We start from the raw sequence: 19,296 nt of genomic DNA on the forward strand, positions 1-19,296 counted from the left end.
TGGTTTGCATTGGGTGATCTTCTAAATTTCCTTATCTTGAAAATGGGGGGTGGCTGGGTATGGTGACTCACGCCTGTAATCCCAGCACTTTGGGAGGCTGAGGCACATGGATCACCTGAGGTCACAAGTTTGAAATCAGCCTGGCCAACATGACAAAACCCCGTCTCTACTAAAAATATAAAAATTAGCTGGGCGTGGTGGCGCACACCTGTAATCCCAGCTACTTGGGAAACTGAGGCACGAGAATCACTTGAACCTGGGAGGCAGAAGTTGCAGTGAGCCGAGATCATGCCACTGCACTCCAGCCTGGGTGACAGAGTGAGACTCCGTCTCAGAAAAATAAAATAGGGGTAATGCCATACTTGCAGGACTGTTGTATTAAGTGACAAAATCTATGGACAAAACGTACATAGGATAATACTTGATAAGATGTAGTATCTATTATTAGTTTGAATTACGATTTTTAAAAATTTTATGGGACTCAAAGCTATAATGGTAGTATAATAGTTACATTCGTTTGTATGGTAGGCATGATGACTTGCCATAATCTTTAGCACCTTTAGAAAATTGACTACTAATTAAGATCTGTAGCATTGTGGTCACAGCTTTTCTGCTTGATGACTGATAAATTTTAAAAGTAAAGTCATTCTGCTGTTAGTAGAATAAATTTTTGGTTCTTTAGAGTTTTAAAATTTCTCCCCTGAATTGGCAGTAAAACTTGAAGTTGCATTTATTAGAGAGTGACATCAAATTTTTCTGTACTTGCAAGTTATGTGAATTTTATTAGGAAATAGTATGCCTCTTGGCACTTCTGGATCCTCTTGCCCCTGACAAAAACCAAACCAAACCTTCTTTCTGGATAGGGTTTAGACTTATGCCATATGACTTAGTTGTTAATGTTATTTTGCAGACCATCAGCAGAGCCTTTATGAATGGCAGTGCACTGGAACATGTGGTAGAATTCGGCTTAGATTATCCAGAAGGCATGGCAGTAGACTGGCTTGGGAAGAACTTGTACTGGGCAGACACAGGAACGAATCGAATTGAGGTGTCAAAGTTGGATGGGCAGCACCGACAAGTTTTGGTGTGGAAAGACCTAGATAGTCCCAGAGCTCTTGCGTTGGACCCTGCCGAAGGGTAAACAGCTTTACATGTGCATTCTTTGCAACTGCAGTGTACATTTTGGGGAACATGGCATAGTTACAGATGATATTCTTAATGTTTTAAATAATGCTTATTAGGAATCTGAGAACTAAATGATAGATGAACTTTTAAAAACACTATTGATATTTTGCTGATTTGAATGAATAATTAGCTAATTTTACTTTTGTCATAATTAACTTTAGGTGAAGAAAGAGGGGAATGGGTTAATAATCAAATGTTACTGTTGAGTATATTGATATGTTAAGTGTGTATACCAACAGGTATTATCCATCTGTAGTTGCTTGCACTCCTTCCCAGTTATACTAGTTTCCAGGCCTATTGAAGTAAACCCACAGAAACAATGTTGTGAGCTAAGAAAAAACTACATTTAAAAAGCTTTATTTTGGAGTATTTATTAATTCAAAATGGATAGTTCGGTTTGATCATTATTATAAACTGGCAGTAGCTTTGTTATTACAAGATAGACTAAACTGTTTACAACATGACGTTTTTCAAGGGCAGGTGTTCCTTTTTACAAGAGTCAGCAAATTTTTTAAAGCCAGCAGCTAAGAAATCTGAAATTTGAAGAAAAATTCCACTTATAAAAGAAGTCAACAGGCCAGGCGTGGTGGCTCACACTCGTAATCCCAGCACTTTGGGAGGCCGAGGCGTGGGCAGCTCACAAGGTCAGGAGTTCGAGACCAGCCTGGCCAACATGGTGAAACCCTGTAACTACTAAAAATAAAAAAAAATTAGCCAGGCATGGTGGCATGTGTCTGTAGTCCCAGCTACTCGGGAGGCTGAAGCAGGAAAATTGTTTGAATCCGGGAGGTGGAGGTTGCAGTGAGCCAAGATCGCGCCACTGCACTCCAGCCTGGGCGACAGAGTAAGACTCCGTCTTGAAAAAAAAAAGAATTAAACAGTGTGAACATATAAATATGTTTACTATATTTGCTACTTAAAATAGTTTCCCTGAAATGACATTGATTCCATGATTAGCTAGTAATTCATCTAGTCATCACTGACATATTGTGGTGATCTTTGCTTTAAACATTAGCTGCCAGGCAGATAAGTTTAATAGTTGGGACTAATTGGTTGCTGTTGGCAAGTATGAAATTTCTCTCACAGTTGTTTCTCTTTGGCTCTTGTGGTGTGCACATGCCTGTCAATTGACAATTGCAAATGCATATAAAGGCAGGACACCTTCAGTTTTCAGAAAAGCATGTTCATACATTGCTACCAAGTCAGCTATCAGCTGACAGGCTGATGAGTGAATATCTGTCCTCAGGTATTTCGTGAGAGCTGGCATGTGATGTGCTTTTTTAGTTCCAGTATTCAAGAGTCTCAAAAACTAGCACCTCACTAGTTTACTTGAAAGGGCATTTGGCCAGGGATTCGGTTCTAGTTCTAGCTCTGTCATCTAACTGGCTTGAAGACATTAGATAAATTGTTCACATTTCTTGTAGTGCTTTGGCCTCTTCATCTATAAAAAGCCCATACTGTAGGATTACTGTAAGATTAAAGTGCAAAACTCAAAAGTGGAAAATAACAGCAAAATAATTATTCTAAAATTTCACAGAGATTGTTGTAGTGTAGTGTAGTGTTCATTGCCCAGTGGACACATCAAGGGGTGGTTTGCTGTTCTTACCATATAGTATGCTCCCTTGGACCATATGACCAAATACATTTTCAGGCTTTGCTTTTGACTTCAGAAGTTAAAGGCTTAGTATTCATAATTACCTTTCATTACTTCTGCAACTTATTTTGAGGAAGAGTTGATTACACAAGTCAAAAAGTAAGTTCAGCATATTAAAAACTCAAATTAGTTAATATTCAAAAATATATAAAAATATTTTACTCGGAAGTGAACCAGATTCTGAGACCAGAGCTTTAAACCTTTGCTGTTTTCTTGAATATTAGTTTTATAAATGCCAGTACTGCAATAAACTATTGGTTTATTTCCAATTCCTAGGTTTGGATGGAACAAATTTATTGGAAAGACTAAGGAAAGCTGACTCACTTCCTTTTTGGGATATGGAAAAAATACTTAGTTTAGGGTGCCAAAATAATTGAAAGCATTGTAGCCATGATTTTGTTTAACCCATTTCCTTGATTTGCTGTATGTTTTCTTTAAATTTATTTAGTTACTTTGCATGAATATGACTCTTCCCCAGATAATAAAAAATTGAAATGTTAAATATTTATTATTTTGAATTTAGATTTATGTATTGGACTGAATGGGGTGGAAAACCTAAGATAGACAGAGCTGCAATGGATGGAAGTGAACGTACTACCTTAGTTCCAAATGTGGGGCGGGCAAACGGCCTAACTATTGATTATGCTAAAAGGAGGCTTTATTGGACAGACCTGGACACCAACTTAATAGAATCTTCAAATATGCTTGGTAAGCTTTACTGCTTTTTACTCAAACAGTATATTATTTCCATGCAGAAATCAGTGGCTGCTATTTATCATTGGTTAGATACTTTTAATACAACTTCATATGAATGTGTCCATTCTTCTTCTGTTCTGGAATTGTATCCCGTTTGTTATTAATAGTGATCCAGGTACTTGGATTCATCTTTTTATTATGTGAAAGTTTCATTATTATTGGGCTTGTAATGAAATTTGTAACTCCCTAGATACTCCTGAAATGACTTTTGTACCAGTAAAATATATATCTTTCCATCTTTTCTTTCTGTAGTTCAAGAAGACAAAAAGAACTGTAGACCCTTATATGGAGAAAATAAAACCACATTTAAAGTAGACCATTTGCAAGAATTTTAGGAAACTGAGTGATTTGTAGCAGGAATATAAGTTTGAAGCATGGGGTCAGAAGATAGATTGATTTTAGAGAACTGGTCTCGTTTTAGAAAACAATTAAAATTGCTTTTAAATGAATTTTTCTATTTTAAATTGCTTACAGTGTAATGTTTTATATGTTAGGGCTTTTTTTTTTTTTCTTTTTGCCAGCAAGACAGTTGTATTCTCACATATTTCATCACTGTGCTTCTCCCCTGTCTACTTACTGCCTTTCTGAAAATAGGGCTCAACCGTGAAGTTATAGCAGATGACTTGCCTCATCCTTTTGGCTTAACTCAGTACCAAGATTATATCTACTGGACGGACTGGAGCCGACGCAGCATTGAGCGTGCCAACAAAACCAGTGGCCAAAACCGCACTATCATTCAGGGTCATTTGGATTATGTGATGGACATCCTCGTCTTTCACTCATCTCGACAGTCAGGGTGGAATGAATGTGCTTCCAGCAATGGGCACTGCTCCCACCTCTGCTTGGCTGTGCCAGTTGGGGGTTTTGTTTGTGGATGCCCTGCCCACTACTCTCTTAATGCTGACAACAGGACTTGTAGTGGTAAGCTGCATTTCCCTCCAAAGCAGGCTAGAATGAGAGAAAGCAGCATTTTCAAAGTACTTTAGTGTGTGTTTTTTCTAAAGTTAAAAAGTGTGGAAATCCAGAGGGGGTCATTTGTTTGGTTAAAGGGTAGGGGAATGCAAGTTTTTGTTACTTATTACTTGTTTGATGATAGCAATTTGATGTTATAGAAAAATTAAGTCTTATGCTGGTGCATTGTCTTATGTCCATTACCCAACACTTTGGGAAGCTGAGGTGGGAGGAATGCGTCAGCTCAGGAGTTCAAGACCAGCCTAGGCAATATAGCGAGACCTTGCCTCTATAAAAAATAAAAAAATTAGCCAGAGTAATGGTGTGCACCTGTAGTCCCACCTACTCAGGAGGGTGAAGTAGGAGGATCACTTGGCCCCAGGAGATTGAGGCTGCAGTGAGCTATGATGGTACCACTGCACTCCAGCCTGGGTGACACAGAGAGATTCTTTCTTCAAAAAAAAAAAAAAAAAAAAAAAAAAAAAAGGAAAAATTAAGTCTTTTACCCTTGGACATTAAATATTAAGTGTAAAAGTTGCATAGTTTCATGCATCATATTTATTGTAAAGGAAGGGAAGAACATTACAAACAGTAAAACAGTGAATCCCAAAACACAACTTACTTGTCCTTTGAAGTGCATAGAGTAGGACAATCATAAAAAATTTAAATGTTTAACAGGTCATACAGAAAATGCGTATGAGAACATGTAACCCAGTATAAAGTAATAGTCGATGAGAAACTATAATAGTTGATGAACATAGTAGGCAGTTGCAATTTAACTGAAGCTGATATTACCAGATCTTTTCATTCGGTCCTGAATCTGAATCTAGATTTTTTGTGTGTGTGACTCCCTCATCTCCTGATTTTTAAATACCGGCAAGTACACACATAACACTAACAACAAAGTGTGTAACAAAACATTGTTGGCTAGGGGAAACCTGGCTTAAATATATATGAATATAACTTAAATATATATGAAGGCCCATTTCTTGGTGGATACACAAGAACAAATTGGTAGATACGATTAAGAAATAAGTAGATTAGATCAGAAAGAGTAGATTATGGGAGGGGTGTAGGGTTTGGGTCAATATGGTGGAAAGTAACAAACTGCTAAGGATATTAGAGATAATTAACTATTGGCATGACTTTCTTTTGTGCTTGAGAGAATGTGTCAGAATTCCCATAGGAAAAATTTGGTCTATTCTGATGCCAACTTCAGTTGTGAAAGAGAAAGGACACAAGCATACAGTAGAATGATTAAGAGGTTATACTTTGGAATCTCTGCCACACATTAGCTTTTTTGCTTTATACAGGTAATAAATTCTCTAAGCCTTAACTTTTTCTCATTTGTAAAACTGGAATAATAATAGTAATTGCTGTATAGGGTTGTTATGAAGATTAAAGACAATACATGGTCTGATTTCTGGGGAGAAGAACCAGTAGTAGGGAAGTCAGTTAGACCAGTGTGGTAATGCAGGTAGACCTGGACAATGGTGGTGGCAGCAGCATGTGTGTTGAAGACAGGTTGATGGATTCGAGATGTATTTTGAAGCTGGAGCAAGCAGAAGTTGTTAATGAGTTCTGTGTGGGAAAGAAAGGGAGGAAGCAAGGATGACCTCTAGATTATGTGTCATAGATGATGGACTATCATCAGAGAAGAGACATGAGGTTGGAGATACAAATTTTGGGATTACCAGGATGTATTTAAAATGAATGAGGTTACCTAAAGAGAAGGTATAGTTCAAGAGCCAGCAACTTTCTCTCATAGGCTTTGTGGGTGTTTAGGCTGTGTCACACCTGCTGAACTCTGCCCAGCTCTCGCCATGGTAGTGTGAGAGCAGCCTCAGGCAATACATTTTAAAAATGGAAGTGGCTGAATTCCAGTAAAACTTTATTACAGAAACAGGCAGCAGGCCAGATTTAACTTGTGGGCCATAACCCCCATCAGTGGGCTAACTCTGATGGAGAGAAAAGAAGGCACTTGGTAAACTATGCAACTCTGGTTGAGGAGGAGAAGTTCACAGAGAACACTGAGAAGTAGCAACCAGAGAGGTAAGAGGAAAAGCAGGAGAGAATAGAGGCATGAAGACAGAGATAAGGTTGTTTCAAAAATGAACTCTGTTGAATGAGTAAGGGGAGGTCTAAAATAGCATACATTGGATTTTTGGGTAAGGTGGTTATTAACCCTGAAGAGAGTAATTTCAGGGATGTAATGGTGAAATGCAGAATGCAGTACATTAACACGTGAATGGAAAAAAGGAAAGGACAGTGACATATATAGCCATCTCTTTTGAGAAGTTTGGCTTCTCATTTCACACAGAATAAAAACCTAGTTCTGGCCGGGCATGGTGTCTCAAGCCTGTAATCTCAGCACTTTGGGAGGCCGAGGCGGGCGGATCACGAGGTCAGGAGATCGAGACCATCCTGGGTAACACGGTGAAACTCCGTCTCTACTAAAAATACAAAAAATTAGCCGGGTGTGTTGGCGGGCGCCTGTAGTCCCAGCTACTCTGGAGGCTGAGGCAGGAGAATGGCGTGAACCCGGGAGGGGGAACTTGCAGTGAGCCGAGATCGCGCCACTGCACTCCAGCCTGGGGGACAGAGAAAGACTCCATCTCAAAAAAAAAAATAAAAAATAAAAACCTAGTTCTTATAATGGCCTGCTGGGTCCTACATGACCTATACCCCACATTTCATAACCCCTTCTTCACTCTCACTCCCCACCACTGAGTTTTCTTCTCTAACCTCAGCTTTTACTCTTGTCTCTCTTGCTTTCTTCATGACAGCCACACTGGCCTCATTGGTGGTTTCAGATGAGCCTGGGTACCCCCGCTTCATGACTGTGGAACTGCTTGTTTCCTGTGCTTGGAGTGTTCTTGCATATATTTGCGTGGATACCCTTCACGTCCAAGTCTTTGCTTAATTGTTTCCTTCATAGTGATACCTGGTCTATGCTATTTAAAATTAAAATTATGCTGCCATTCTCTCCAGCATGCCAGTGCCCCTTATCTGTACTTTTTCTTTTCTTTTTCCCATAGCACTTTCACCTCTTTATGTATTATGTAATTTATACACTCTACTATTTATATAACTTCCTTCTTTATTATATTTATTGCTTATTGTCTGTCTATTGGAATATAAACTCCATGAAGCAACAATTTTTTTTCTGTTTTCTTCATTGATATATCTTATGCGCCTTAGAATAACACTTAGTCTGTGGTAGACACTCAAGAAATTATTGTTAAATAAATGAATGAAGAGGCAAGGCAAGGCCTGGAGAAACACATAACGCTGTTTTACCCAACAGCTTTGTGACCTTGGGAAAATTATTTAACCTTTTTTTTTTTTTTTTTTAACAGTCCAGAAGTCTTTTATTTTTTTTAACACCTATTATGCGATGAATTCATAGGGAGTAGATTCCAGCAGCTCAGGCTCCTTCCCATTGGTTCTCACGAAATACGCTTCTCTGGGTGGAGCAGGCTGGTGCTTCAGTTGAACCCAGGCACCTTTCTCTTTGACTTCTTTCTTTTTCTGATCATTTTCCTTCTTTTTCTGATCACTTTCCATTTTCTGATAGCTTCCTTTCAGGAAGCTATCTCGGCTCTTAGAGTGCTTAATGTGCTGAATATGCACATTAATTCTCTTGGGAAGAATCTTGCCCTTAACTTGTTTGTTTACACCACTGCCAACAGCATGCTGGGTAACATTGTAGACCCTTCCAGTTTTGCCATGGTAACACTTGTGGGGCATTCCTTTTGAACAGTACCCATTCCCTTGATGTCTACAATGTCACCTTTCTTATAGATTTGCATATAGGTGGCCAAAGGAACAACTCCATGTTTTCTAAAAGGCCTAGAGAACATATATCGGGTGCCTCTCCTCTTTCCCTTTTGTGTTCATCATTTTGGCAAATTACTGGAAGATGGCGGTTCTGGCTGAAAGACTTTTTGTTTGTTTGAGACAGTCTCATTCTGTCACCCAGGCTGGAGTAAAGTGGCGTGATCTTGGCTCACCGCAACCTCCGCCTCTGAGGTTCAAGTTGATTCTCCTGTCTCAGCCTCCTGAGCTGGGATTACAGGCGTGCATCACGGTGCCTGGCTAATTTTTGTATTTTTAGTGGAGACGGGGTTTCACTATGTTGGCCAGGCTGGTCTTGAACTGCTGACCTCAGGTGATCCACCAGCCTTGGCCTCCCAAAATGCTGGGATTACAGGCATGAGCCACTACGCCCGGCCTAACCTTTCAGATCCTTAGTGCATTAGCCTATAAAATAGAGGTAATTTTGTGGATTAAATAACATTTAGTATGATAGGTAATATATTGGAGATCCTAAATAAATTTTTCTTTTCCTTTCCTCATCTCAGATTTTATTCTCTTACTTTCAAAATCATAGCTACAAGGCTGTCCTTGTCACCCAGTTCTTCTTTCTGGCTTTTTTTCCTCTTTGTAAGAGATCAGGTCTTACTGTGTTGCCCAGGTTAGACTTGAACTCCTGGGCTCAAGCAGTCCTCCCACCTCAATCTCCCGAGTTGCTGGAACTATGAGCACATGCCACTGCACTAGGCTCTATTGCTTGTTTCTTTGTTTGTTCGTATATTATTGTAATGAGTGTTTATCGAGCACCTATTACATGCTGCGCATTACTTCAGCCGTTGGAAAATATAGCAGTGAATGAAATTCAGTGGAACAGATAATAAACTAAATAAATTATGTCAGGGGTTAGGTGGCAATAAGTATAATGAAGAAATATGAAGAGCAAGAAAGGGTGATGGTGGCAGGGACTGCAGTGTTAAGTGGGGTGGTTAGGGAAGTTCTTACTGAAAAAAATGACATTTATGTCAAGAACTGAAGGAAGTGAGGAAATGAGCTATGCAGATATCTGGGAAAAGACCTATCAAGCAAAAGGGGATAGTAAATGCAAAAGGTCTTGGGGGAATATGTCCAACATGTTAGAGGAACACCTAGGAAGCTAGTGTTGCTGGAATGAAGTGAATAAAGAGATTAGATCAGAGAGGAGATGGGAAGCCAGATTGTGTAATCCTTTATTCAGTACTGAAGTGGCCTCTGTGGCATCTTTGTGCAAATTGGAAAAAGATGTTTCCTCTGAGCAGATTGAGCCCTATAGGTGTGTGGCATGGCTAAGGAAGTGTGGACTGGATTTCAGTTCCTACTCAATGCCCCTGGCACAGAGCACAAATGGTACAGTCATACATGATGGGCTTGGCCTTATAGTTTATTCTATTCTTAAACAAGAGCAACACCTTTGTCGAAGCTACCAGTGAACACATACGCCTTCAGAAGAGAACTGAAAAGCTCCCTCCTATGTACATCTCATCCTCCAGCTTCTCTGATGTCTTCATTGTGGGAATGCGAGACTCAGACAACCAGATGAGGTCGTTGTTAAAGCACCATTCTGAAGGAAATGTGGGAGAGGTGGTTAGAGTTTACATTAATAGGGTGGATTTAGGCTTTTAAAATGGCATATTCTTTGTCATTTTAAGCACTTACTGACTTGAAAGTAGGTCAAAATATTAGCTGTCTTTTAGAAATAACCAGTTAATTTGTAATTTTTAACATATTTGAGTAGACTTTTTGGAGCAGGCATTTATTTGGAGCCACATGTGGCTTTCTCTTAATCCACATTTCTAGAACAGCAAGATCCACAGCTAATTGTGGAATCTTATTGAAGGTTAAAATTTTTCTTAGAAAAGAGAGTACCCAGCAAAATATCCTAGGAGCCAAATATATATTTGATTAATTGCTTCCCAGGCAAGAAAATGTGGGAACTAAAACTCTGGGATCTTTCTTCTAAGTCTTTTAAACAGAAGGGGATCTTGCTGGATTGTTCAGGCTGATCTTGAACTCCCAGCCTCAAGTGATCCTACTGCCTCAGCCTCCCAAAGGGCTAGTATTACAGGCATGAGCCACTGTGCCCAGCCAATTTAGAACCTTTAAAATTTTTTTCTTGCTTTACTAAGAAAGTAGTACTGCCAAAATACAATTTTTTAAAATAAAAATCATAGTGGGAGACTTTTTAGCTATTCTGTGTGATGTGTTTTTACTACTCGAAGTATGGACTCCACAAAAATTGCTAAAAGTTATTAGATCGATGTATTAGTATGATGGACTCCAGAAATGGAGATTTGTAGTAGGATCATTGGGATAACTTTCTAAATCTTCCAAGCTTAGTGTGGGTTTTTAACTAATGAAGAACTTAAAGCAGAATTGCAGTTTTGTAAATACCAAGTTTCTTTGTGAGTACTGATTTCCTTTGGGATTTAAGCCAGTATTCATTTGAGTGTAAATGTAAAATAAGCTGAGAGACCACAAATAATGGAGCTGTGAAGAATGCGGAATAGGAGGAAATAAAGCAAGGAGTCGTGGCTTGGCTATTTATGTTTTATATTCCTGAGAAGGACAAAATTCTCCTGTATTTAGGTGATGTCTAAACACTAAGAAAATAGAGTATAATTATGAAATGTATACAGATATTTTAGTGAAGATTTAAAAAATGGTATTAGACTTTGAAGTTGTTGGTAGTCTCTCAGAAGTCATTCTTGGCCGGGCATGGTGGCTCACACCTGTAATCCCAGCACTTTGGGAGGCTGAGGTGCGTGGATCACGAGATCAGGAGTTCGAGACCAGCCTGGCCAACATGGTGAAACCCCGTCTCTACTAAAAATACAAAAATTAGCTGGGCATGGTGGTGGGCACCTGTAATCCCAGCTACTCGGGAGTCTGAGGCAGGAGAATCGCTTGAACCTGGGAGGTGGAGGCTGCAGTGAGCCGAGATCGCACCACTGCATTAGTTCATTTTCATGCTGTTGATAAAGACATATTGGAAACTGGGAACAAAAAGAGGTTTAATTACAGTTCCACATAGCTGGGGAGACCTCAGAATTGTGGTGGGAGGCAAAAGGCACTTCTTTCCTGGCGGTGGCAAGAGACATGAGAAAGAAGCAAAAGGGGAAACCCCTTGGGATCTCGTGAGACTTATTCACTATTATGAGAACAGCACGGGAAAGACCGGCCCCCATGATTCAATTACCCGCCCCTGGGTCCCTCCCACAACACATGGGAATAGTGGGAGTACAATTCAAGTTGAGATTTGGGTGGGGACACAGCCAAACCATATCATAAAGCATCTATTATTATTAGTTTTTGTAATTTTTACCTGCTCTCTTTCCATGCCGTCATCACATACACACACAACAAAATAATATCTGCAATCCATTAAGGTTCAATGCCTGTTAATACAAGTTTATTACTACAACTACTGGTAATAAATAATTACTTTAAATTTATGGGTGGGCACAGTGGCTCTGCCTGTATTCCCAGCAGTTGGGAGGCCGAGGTGGGAGGATTGCTTGAGCCCAGGAGTTCGAGACCAGCCTGGGCAACATGGTGAGACCCCCCATCTCTATTAATTTTTTATAAATAATTTTTAAGTTATTAAAAACATTAAAAATTTACATTTATATAGTGCCTTACAGTTTTTAAAGTATTTTCATATATGTTGTAAAATTTTCATAGTAACTCAGTGAGAGGGACAAGATGGCTATGACTTAATTTACTGCTGAGTAAACTTTGGCTTAGAGAGGCTCAGTGACTTAAGATCAAATGAGAAGGCTGAGACTAAAATCAGCCTTTTTTTTTTTTTTTTTTTTTTCCTTGAGATGGGTCTTGCCCTGTCATGTGTAAAATCAGTCTAGAAGTTTCTGCTTTAATTTATATAAGCCCAGGCTTCCTGCCACCCACCAGACAGAATAGGTTAAGGGTTATTCACTTGGTAGACGAGGAGAATTTTGTATATCAAATACCTGATGGAAATGAAGTTTTCTGTGGTATCTCTGTGGACAAGATGGAGAAAAATAGGGTAGATGGCTATGTCATTAGGTAAATTCATAACTGATTTGGTAACCAGAGAGCTGATTGGTGTTACTCTGAAGAGAGTTTTTGAGGGCATGCCAAAGAATTTTGTCCTCAGCCTTAGCTCTTCAACATCTATGTCTGTTTTGTATGAAATACATACAACAGGCCGATCAAATCATTGGATGATAGAGGATGTAGGGTAACTGGATTTCAGATTTTCTCTTTTCTTCTGTTTAAGCTCCTACCACTTTCCTGCTCTTCAGTCAAAAGAGTGCCATCAACCGCATGGTGATTGATGAACAACAGAGCCCCGACATCATCCTTCCCATCCACAGCCTTCGGAATGTCCGGGCCATTGACTATGACCCACTGGACAAGCAACTCTATTGGATTGACTCACGACAAAACATGATCCGAAAGGCACAAGAAGATGGCAGCCAGGTAATTGAGAGCTTGGTTCAAAATTCATTTCTCCCGACTAATAACTGGACTCACCAACCATTCTGTTTCACTTAAGTCTTGACTCTGCTTAAGTGTGTGTGTATGTGTGTATGAAACTGAAATTCTGGACCTAGTAGCTTAGTTTTCCCTTCTGACGATATTTTGAGTAAGTAATTGTTTGACGATGATATTATGATGAAAATTGTTAGGCTTACTTAAGCTGTTACATTGGTAATGGCTTTGTGACTGCCCCCTACATTTCTTTATGAAGTCTTTTTCCTTACATTTCTATTTGTACGGAGTATTAGAAGCCTTGAAATAGGCCTTGGTTCTGATTCCAGCTCTATCCCTCACTTAGGATTCTTATGAACTTTTTTAGCTGAAAAGAATGCAAAGCACATAGCTCTTATGTGTTATGTAACAGGAACTCAATAAATAACGGTTACATTACTAGTTAACTATTATTTAGAAGGTTCAGAGGATATGAAACATACAACACAATCTCAGTAGTTAGTTAAAAACATCTAACATGTTATTAATCCAGTGGGTTTTTTTGGTCATAATTATTTGGTGACTGTGGGATGGGAATAAGGATATTATCAATAAATCTTACCCATTTACATGCCATTTATGGATTTACACATCGCTATCGATACTTCTTTGCTTGCTTTCTGTGGCCAAGCCCTGTCAGACTGGGATTATAATACTATAAATAATTACTTGTTGTCCTCTTCATAGCAATGATCGTAAGTTGTATCTTGAATGTATTAAAATTTAGGGAAGTTAGAGTACCGTTTTTCACTATGTCTCATCTTACAATAAAGAGAAAGGAGGTAATATATTTAGGGCTGCTGAGAGATCATTTAGGGTGTAGTAATAGCTGTGTTCTCCAGATGTACTTTCCACCATATAGGCCAGGACTGATGGGCTGATAACTAATAGATAGAAATTAAGGAATATGTTACTTCAGAGATACCAATAAGATACAGATCAGATGGCACAAATGGACAAAGCCTCTCTTTTTGCTTGACTTTATTTTAAAAAAATTGCATGTGTAGACTTGAGAATCAGAAAAGGAGATGATTTGATTTGTAGCCTTTACTAGTTGCTGTTATCTCTCAAGCAGGGTTTCACAAGCACTGTGGTCATTTTGGGCTGGATTAATTGTTTGTTGTGGGGGGCTGCTCTGAATATTGTAGGATGTTTAACAGCATCCCTGGTCTCTGCCTGCTAGATACCAGTTATATTCCCACAGTCGTGACAGTAAAAAATGTCTTCATACACTGCCAAATGCCCATGGCGGGGCAATATTGCCTCTAGTTGCAATCCGCTGCTTTAGAGATATTTCTAGGGTGTGGTTTTAGCCACAGTTGTCTCCAGTTTAGAGAAGACAGTTGCCACCCTCTCACTCCCATCTCTTTTTTTTATATGCTTTTATTTTTCCGTGATTACAAACACAACCGAATATCAAATGCACAAAGTAAGAATTATATGGGGAAAAAAAATCAGATACGTTCACATATATATCACCTTTTCAAGGCTATTTCCATCCAGAATAACCTTGGTTTGCCAGGGCCAATAGAAAGAAGTCACAGAATTGCCTTTAGTCAAATTTGTGTGTTTGCTTTCTTCTATAATTCCAATACCTCCACCATCGACTTGAGATAGCTGCCAAGGTGTTATATAATCAGTGCCAGTGTCTTCATTCATTCGACAACGAAGGCTGTCACTTCACACTTGGAAGGTTGCACAGCCGCCAGGCAGAGGCGCTCCTCACTTCCCAGACGGTGTGGCCGGGCAGAGGCGCTCCTCACGTCCCAGACGGGGCGGGCAGGCAGAGGCACTCCTCACTTCCCAGACGGGGTGGCCGGGCAGAGGCGCTCCTCACTTCCCAGGCGGGGCGGCTGGGCAGAGGCGCTCCTCACTTCCCAGACGGGGCGGCCGGGCGTAGGTGCTCCTCACTTCCTAGACGGGGCGACCGGGCAGAGGCGCTCCTCACATCCCAGATGGGGTGGCCGGGCCGAGGCGCTCCTCACCTCCCAGATGGGGCTGCCGGGCAGAGGCGCTCCTCACATCCCAGACGATAGGCAGCCGGGCAGAGACGCTCCTCACTTCCTAGACGGGGTGGCGGCCAGGCAGAGGCTGTAATCTTAGCACTTTGGGAGGCCAAGGCAGGCGGCTGGGAGGTGGAGGTTGTAGCGAGCCGAGATCACGCCACTGCGCTCCAGCCTGGGCAACACTGAGCATTGAGTGAGCGAGACTCCGTCTGTAATCCCAGCACTTTGGGAGGCTGAGGTGGGCAGATCACTCGAGGTCAGGAGTTAGAGACCAGCCTGGCCAACACGGCGAAACCCTGTCTCCACCAAAAATACAAAAACCAGCCAGGCGTGGTGGTGCGCACCTGCAATCCCAGGCACTCGGCAGGCCGAGGCAGGAGAATCACGGGAACCCGAGGCAGGGAGGTTGCAGTGAGCCGAGATTATGCCGCTGCATTCCAGCCTGGGCAACAGAGGGAAACCATCTCCACAAAGGAAAGGAGACGAGAGGAGAGGGAAAAGGAAAAGGAAAGACTCCCATCTCTTAATCAAGGCATTATCAGGTTCTTGGAGCAACTATCTGACCTCAGCTCTTTTTTCAGCAGCAGGATAACCCAAGGAACATTTGACATGTGTATTAACAAAGAAGCACATTACCCATAAAAAAAGGTGTCAGTAAGAAATACTCCTTAAGACTTGAGAGAGCCTTCTCAGCTGTGTGCCCATGTAGGTGTAAGCATTGTGAGTGATTGCCTCAGGGTTATCTGCCCCTGGAGTTTAATTTTCTGTGTGTGTCTTTTTTTCCCTAGGGCTTTACTGTGGTTGTGAGCTCAGTTCCGAGTCAGAACCTGGAAATACAACCCTATGACCTCAGCATTGATATTTACAGCCGCTACATCTACTGGACTTGTGAGGCTACCAATGTCATTAATGTGACAAGATTAGATGGGAGATCGGTTGGAGTGGTGCTAAAAGGCGAGCAGGACAGACCTCGAGCCATTGTGGTAAACCCAGAGAAAGGGTATGTTACTAAAGTGGCGTTCAGATACTGTGGCTTCTGAGATTCTCCTCACCGTTCTTTTTCAGCCTGTTATTTATTTACCTTTAAGTGTCCTGTGCTCCAGCAAACAACTCAATATTCTCTATTCGTTTGTCTCTGCATTGTCTTAACAGTTGTCTTACACTTTCTCTGATTTCACTGCCTGGACTTTCTTTCCTGGGCCACTATTGCTTTAATTCTAAGTCTTAACCACACCTGCAGGACCATTTCAACTGCCACGTCCTCCAGGAAGTTTTCCTTGATCTACCTCATCCCAGCCAGGTGTGATTTTTGCCCCCTCTTGAATACTCAGTACTCTGTATCTGTGCCTCTCCGAGTTACACTTAGTCCTTTCCAATCTACCTTACATTTAATTATTTTTTAGTCTTGTATTTACCACTAGACATCAGTTTTCTTTATGATGAGAACTAATATGCTTCCTTTCATTTAATAAAGAGCTTTGCATTTAATAAATACGCAATATTCAGTTGTATCTGAGTCAATGATAAGGTATTCAGCAAGTAAAGTAGCTTACTTCAAAAGAGAGGAAAAGGATGAAATCTAGAAGTTAAATATAAGAAGTGATTTATATGTAACTTCTTTTTAGTTATTAAATAGATTAATTATAAAGAATTTAAAATTTTGTGTTCAGGTCTCTCTAGTCACCGATCTTTAATTTATTGTATTATTCTGAAAACATATATGTGCCTATGTCTAACACTATTCTGTTAATCTATGAAAGCTCCCTAATAACTTATGTGTACCTTTGTTGCTACTATTAAAAGTAGTAAAAGTATCCCATAACCTTTTAAAAATGTAAATATATAAATATATGTGTATATATTTATATAAAAGGATTTTTATATATACATATATTTATATAAAAGAGGATTTATATATACATATATATTTATATAAAAGAGGATATATATGTATATATTTGGATACAAGGTTTGGCTTGATCACTCAGGCTAGAGTGCAGTGACACAATCTCAGCTCACTGCAACCTCTGCCTCCTGGGCTCAAGTGATCCTCCCACCTCAGCCTTCCAAGTAGCTGGGACTACAGGCACATGCCACCATGCCTGGCTAATGTTTGGGGTATTTTTTGTAGAAATGGGGTTTTGCCATGTTGTCCAAGCTGGTCTCTAACTCATAAGCTTAAGCAATACCCCTGCCTCAGTCTCCCAAAGTGCTGAGATTACAGGCATGAGCCACTGTGCCTGGTCAAAAAATACGTATTTTAAAACATTTAAAAACAATACTTAAAAATATTCTACCTCCATTTGTCTTAATAAGAATATTCTCATTTTATGTGGTTTCTTACTCCAGTAACTTATTTTTTCCTCCTTTCCCTCTAGGTATATGTATTTTACCAATCTTCAGGAAAGGTCTCCTAAAATTGAACGGGCTGCTTTGGATGGGACAGAACGGGAGGTTCTCTTTTTCAGCGGCTTAAGTAAACCAATTGCTTTAGCCCTTGATAGCAGGCTGGGCAAGCTCTTTTGGGCTGATTCAGATCTCCGGCGAATTGAAAGCAGTGATCTCTCAGGTACCCAAGAAATATGTTTCCTTATTTTAATTTGAGTTTTTAAGATGGTTCATCTATTGTGTTTTTCTTGCATCGTATTGTTTTTGGCACATTTCTTGGCAGTTTTATTCATTAAATGTAGTCAGCATCAAGTTGGTTGGTGAAGAGCTTTTTCTTCAACCATCAACATGATTACTCCTCTGTTATGTAACTATGTGCAAGTTTTCTTGATCTTGGTTCTGTAAATAATATATTTCTTTTTTTTTTTTTTTTTTTTGAGACGGAGTCTTGCTTTATCGCCCAGGCTGGAATGCAGTTCCTGGGTTCACGCCATTCTCCTGCCTCAGCCTCCCGAGTAGCTGGGACTACAGGCACCCGCCACTGCGCCCGGCTAATTTTTTGTGTTTTTAGTAGAGACGGGGTTTCACCGTGTTAGCCAGGATGGTCTCGATCTCCTGACCTTGTGATCCACCTGCCTTGGCCTCCCAAAGTGCTGGGATTTCAGGCATGAGCCACCGTGCCCGGCGTAAATAATATATTTCTAATGCATCCTTTCCTAACTCTTCTGCTCTAGTTTATGTTCTTGTCATCTCTGGCCAAATCCTAGCCTCTGGTTGATCTCCCTGCCAATTTTTCTCCATGAAAGTTTACACATGGCTCCTAAATTTTCTGAAGCATGGTTTTAATGTCACTGCTTTACTTAAAAAATCTTCAGGGTAGTTTCATAACCTATAGGAAAAAAGTCTAGTTGTACTCTTAAGTTGGTATAAGTTAGTATTCACCTTTCACAACCTCATCGTGGCCTTTACCTTTCTGGTATTTTAACTAAATTAAATTATTTGTTTGTCTTAAGATACACTTTTACTTTCACATTTCTCTGCAATCTTATGTCTGTAATTATAATTACCTCCTCTGTCCCCAGTTTCTGATGTCCTTATAGTCTGTGTTGGCCTCCCTAGTGATCAGGTAAATGAAATTAAAATATACTATTTGTGTCTGTGAGCGTGGCAAAAATATGTTAACGTTGGTTATTGCCTAGCATTGGCCAGTATGGTAGAAAATGACATGCCCTCATGTGCTTTGGTGGAAGTGGAAATTGATAGAGCCTTTTTAGAAGACAATTTGCCAGTAATAATCAAAATTTAAAATATGCATTCCCTTTGATCTGGTGATTTCCTTTGTAGATAGCTGTCTTAGAGAAATACTGATGTAAGTGTATAAGAGTATTTGCTGAGCATTATTTGTGATAGTCCTTCATGGAGAAATACATTCTATTATATCAGTGTATGGAATATTACAGTCATTCAAAAGAATAAGGTAGATCTGTGTGCACTGACATGAATGATTTTTAAAAATTAAATTTCATAAAAATGCTTAAGATCTAGTTTTGTTTAAAATTTAAAACCGTATAGTATATACACTGTATATACACAGTGTATGTATATATACCGTTAAGAAATGTGGGAACTCAGGCCAGGCGTGGTGGCTCATGCCTGTAATCTTAGCACTTTGAGAGGCTGAAGAGGGTGGATCACCTGAGGTCAGGAGTTTGAGACCAGCCTGGCCAACATGGCAAAATGCTGTCTCTACTAAAAAGACAGAAAATAGCCAAGCATGGTGGTGGGCACCTGTAATCTCAGCTACTCGGGAGGCTGAAGCAGGAGAATCGCTTGAACATGGGAGGTCGTGGTTGCAGTGAGTCAAGACTGCGCCACTGCACTCCAGCCTGGGTTATGGAACGAGACTCTGTCTCAAAAAGAAAAAAAAAAGAAAAAGAAATGTGGGAACCTCAGATCTCAGGTTCTTCAACAAAGAGAAAGAGAGAGAGAAAG

General features: G+C 40.1%; 1 protein-coding gene and 1 pseudogene across 8 annotated transcripts in view; both read left to right on the forward strand.

Moving 5' to 3' along the window:
* Window positions 1–19,296, forward strand: part of LRP6 (LDL receptor related protein 6) — a 162,809-nt gene that overhangs the window by 114,353 nt on the left and 29,160 nt on the right. For all 8 annotated transcript variants that reach the window (XM_055280615.2, XM_055280616.2, XM_055280617.2 and 5 more), the window contains 6 exons: window positions 911–1,137; window positions 3,363–3,547; window positions 4,190–4,516; window positions 12,657–12,859; window positions 15,705–15,916; window positions 17,295–17,485. In XM_055280615.2, coding sequence (XP_055136590.1) covers window positions 911–1,137; window positions 3,363–3,547; window positions 4,190–4,516; window positions 12,657–12,859; window positions 15,705–15,916; window positions 17,295–17,485 — 1,345 coding nt within the window. The remainder of the gene's footprint in view (window positions 1–910; window positions 1,138–3,362; window positions 3,548–4,189; window positions 4,517–12,656; window positions 12,860–15,704; window positions 15,917–17,294; window positions 17,486–19,296) is intronic.
* Window positions 1–19,296, forward strand: part of LOC129483347 (mortality factor 4-like protein 1) — a 225,020-nt pseudogene that overhangs the window by 40,918 nt on the left and 164,806 nt on the right.

This window comes from Symphalangus syndactylus, chromosome 5 (assembly GCF_028878055.3).
Source record: "Symphalangus syndactylus isolate Jambi chromosome 5, NHGRI_mSymSyn1-v2.1_pri, whole genome shotgun sequence".
Classification (NCBI taxonomy): domain Eukaryota; kingdom Metazoa; phylum Chordata; class Mammalia; order Primates; family Hylobatidae; genus Symphalangus; species Symphalangus syndactylus.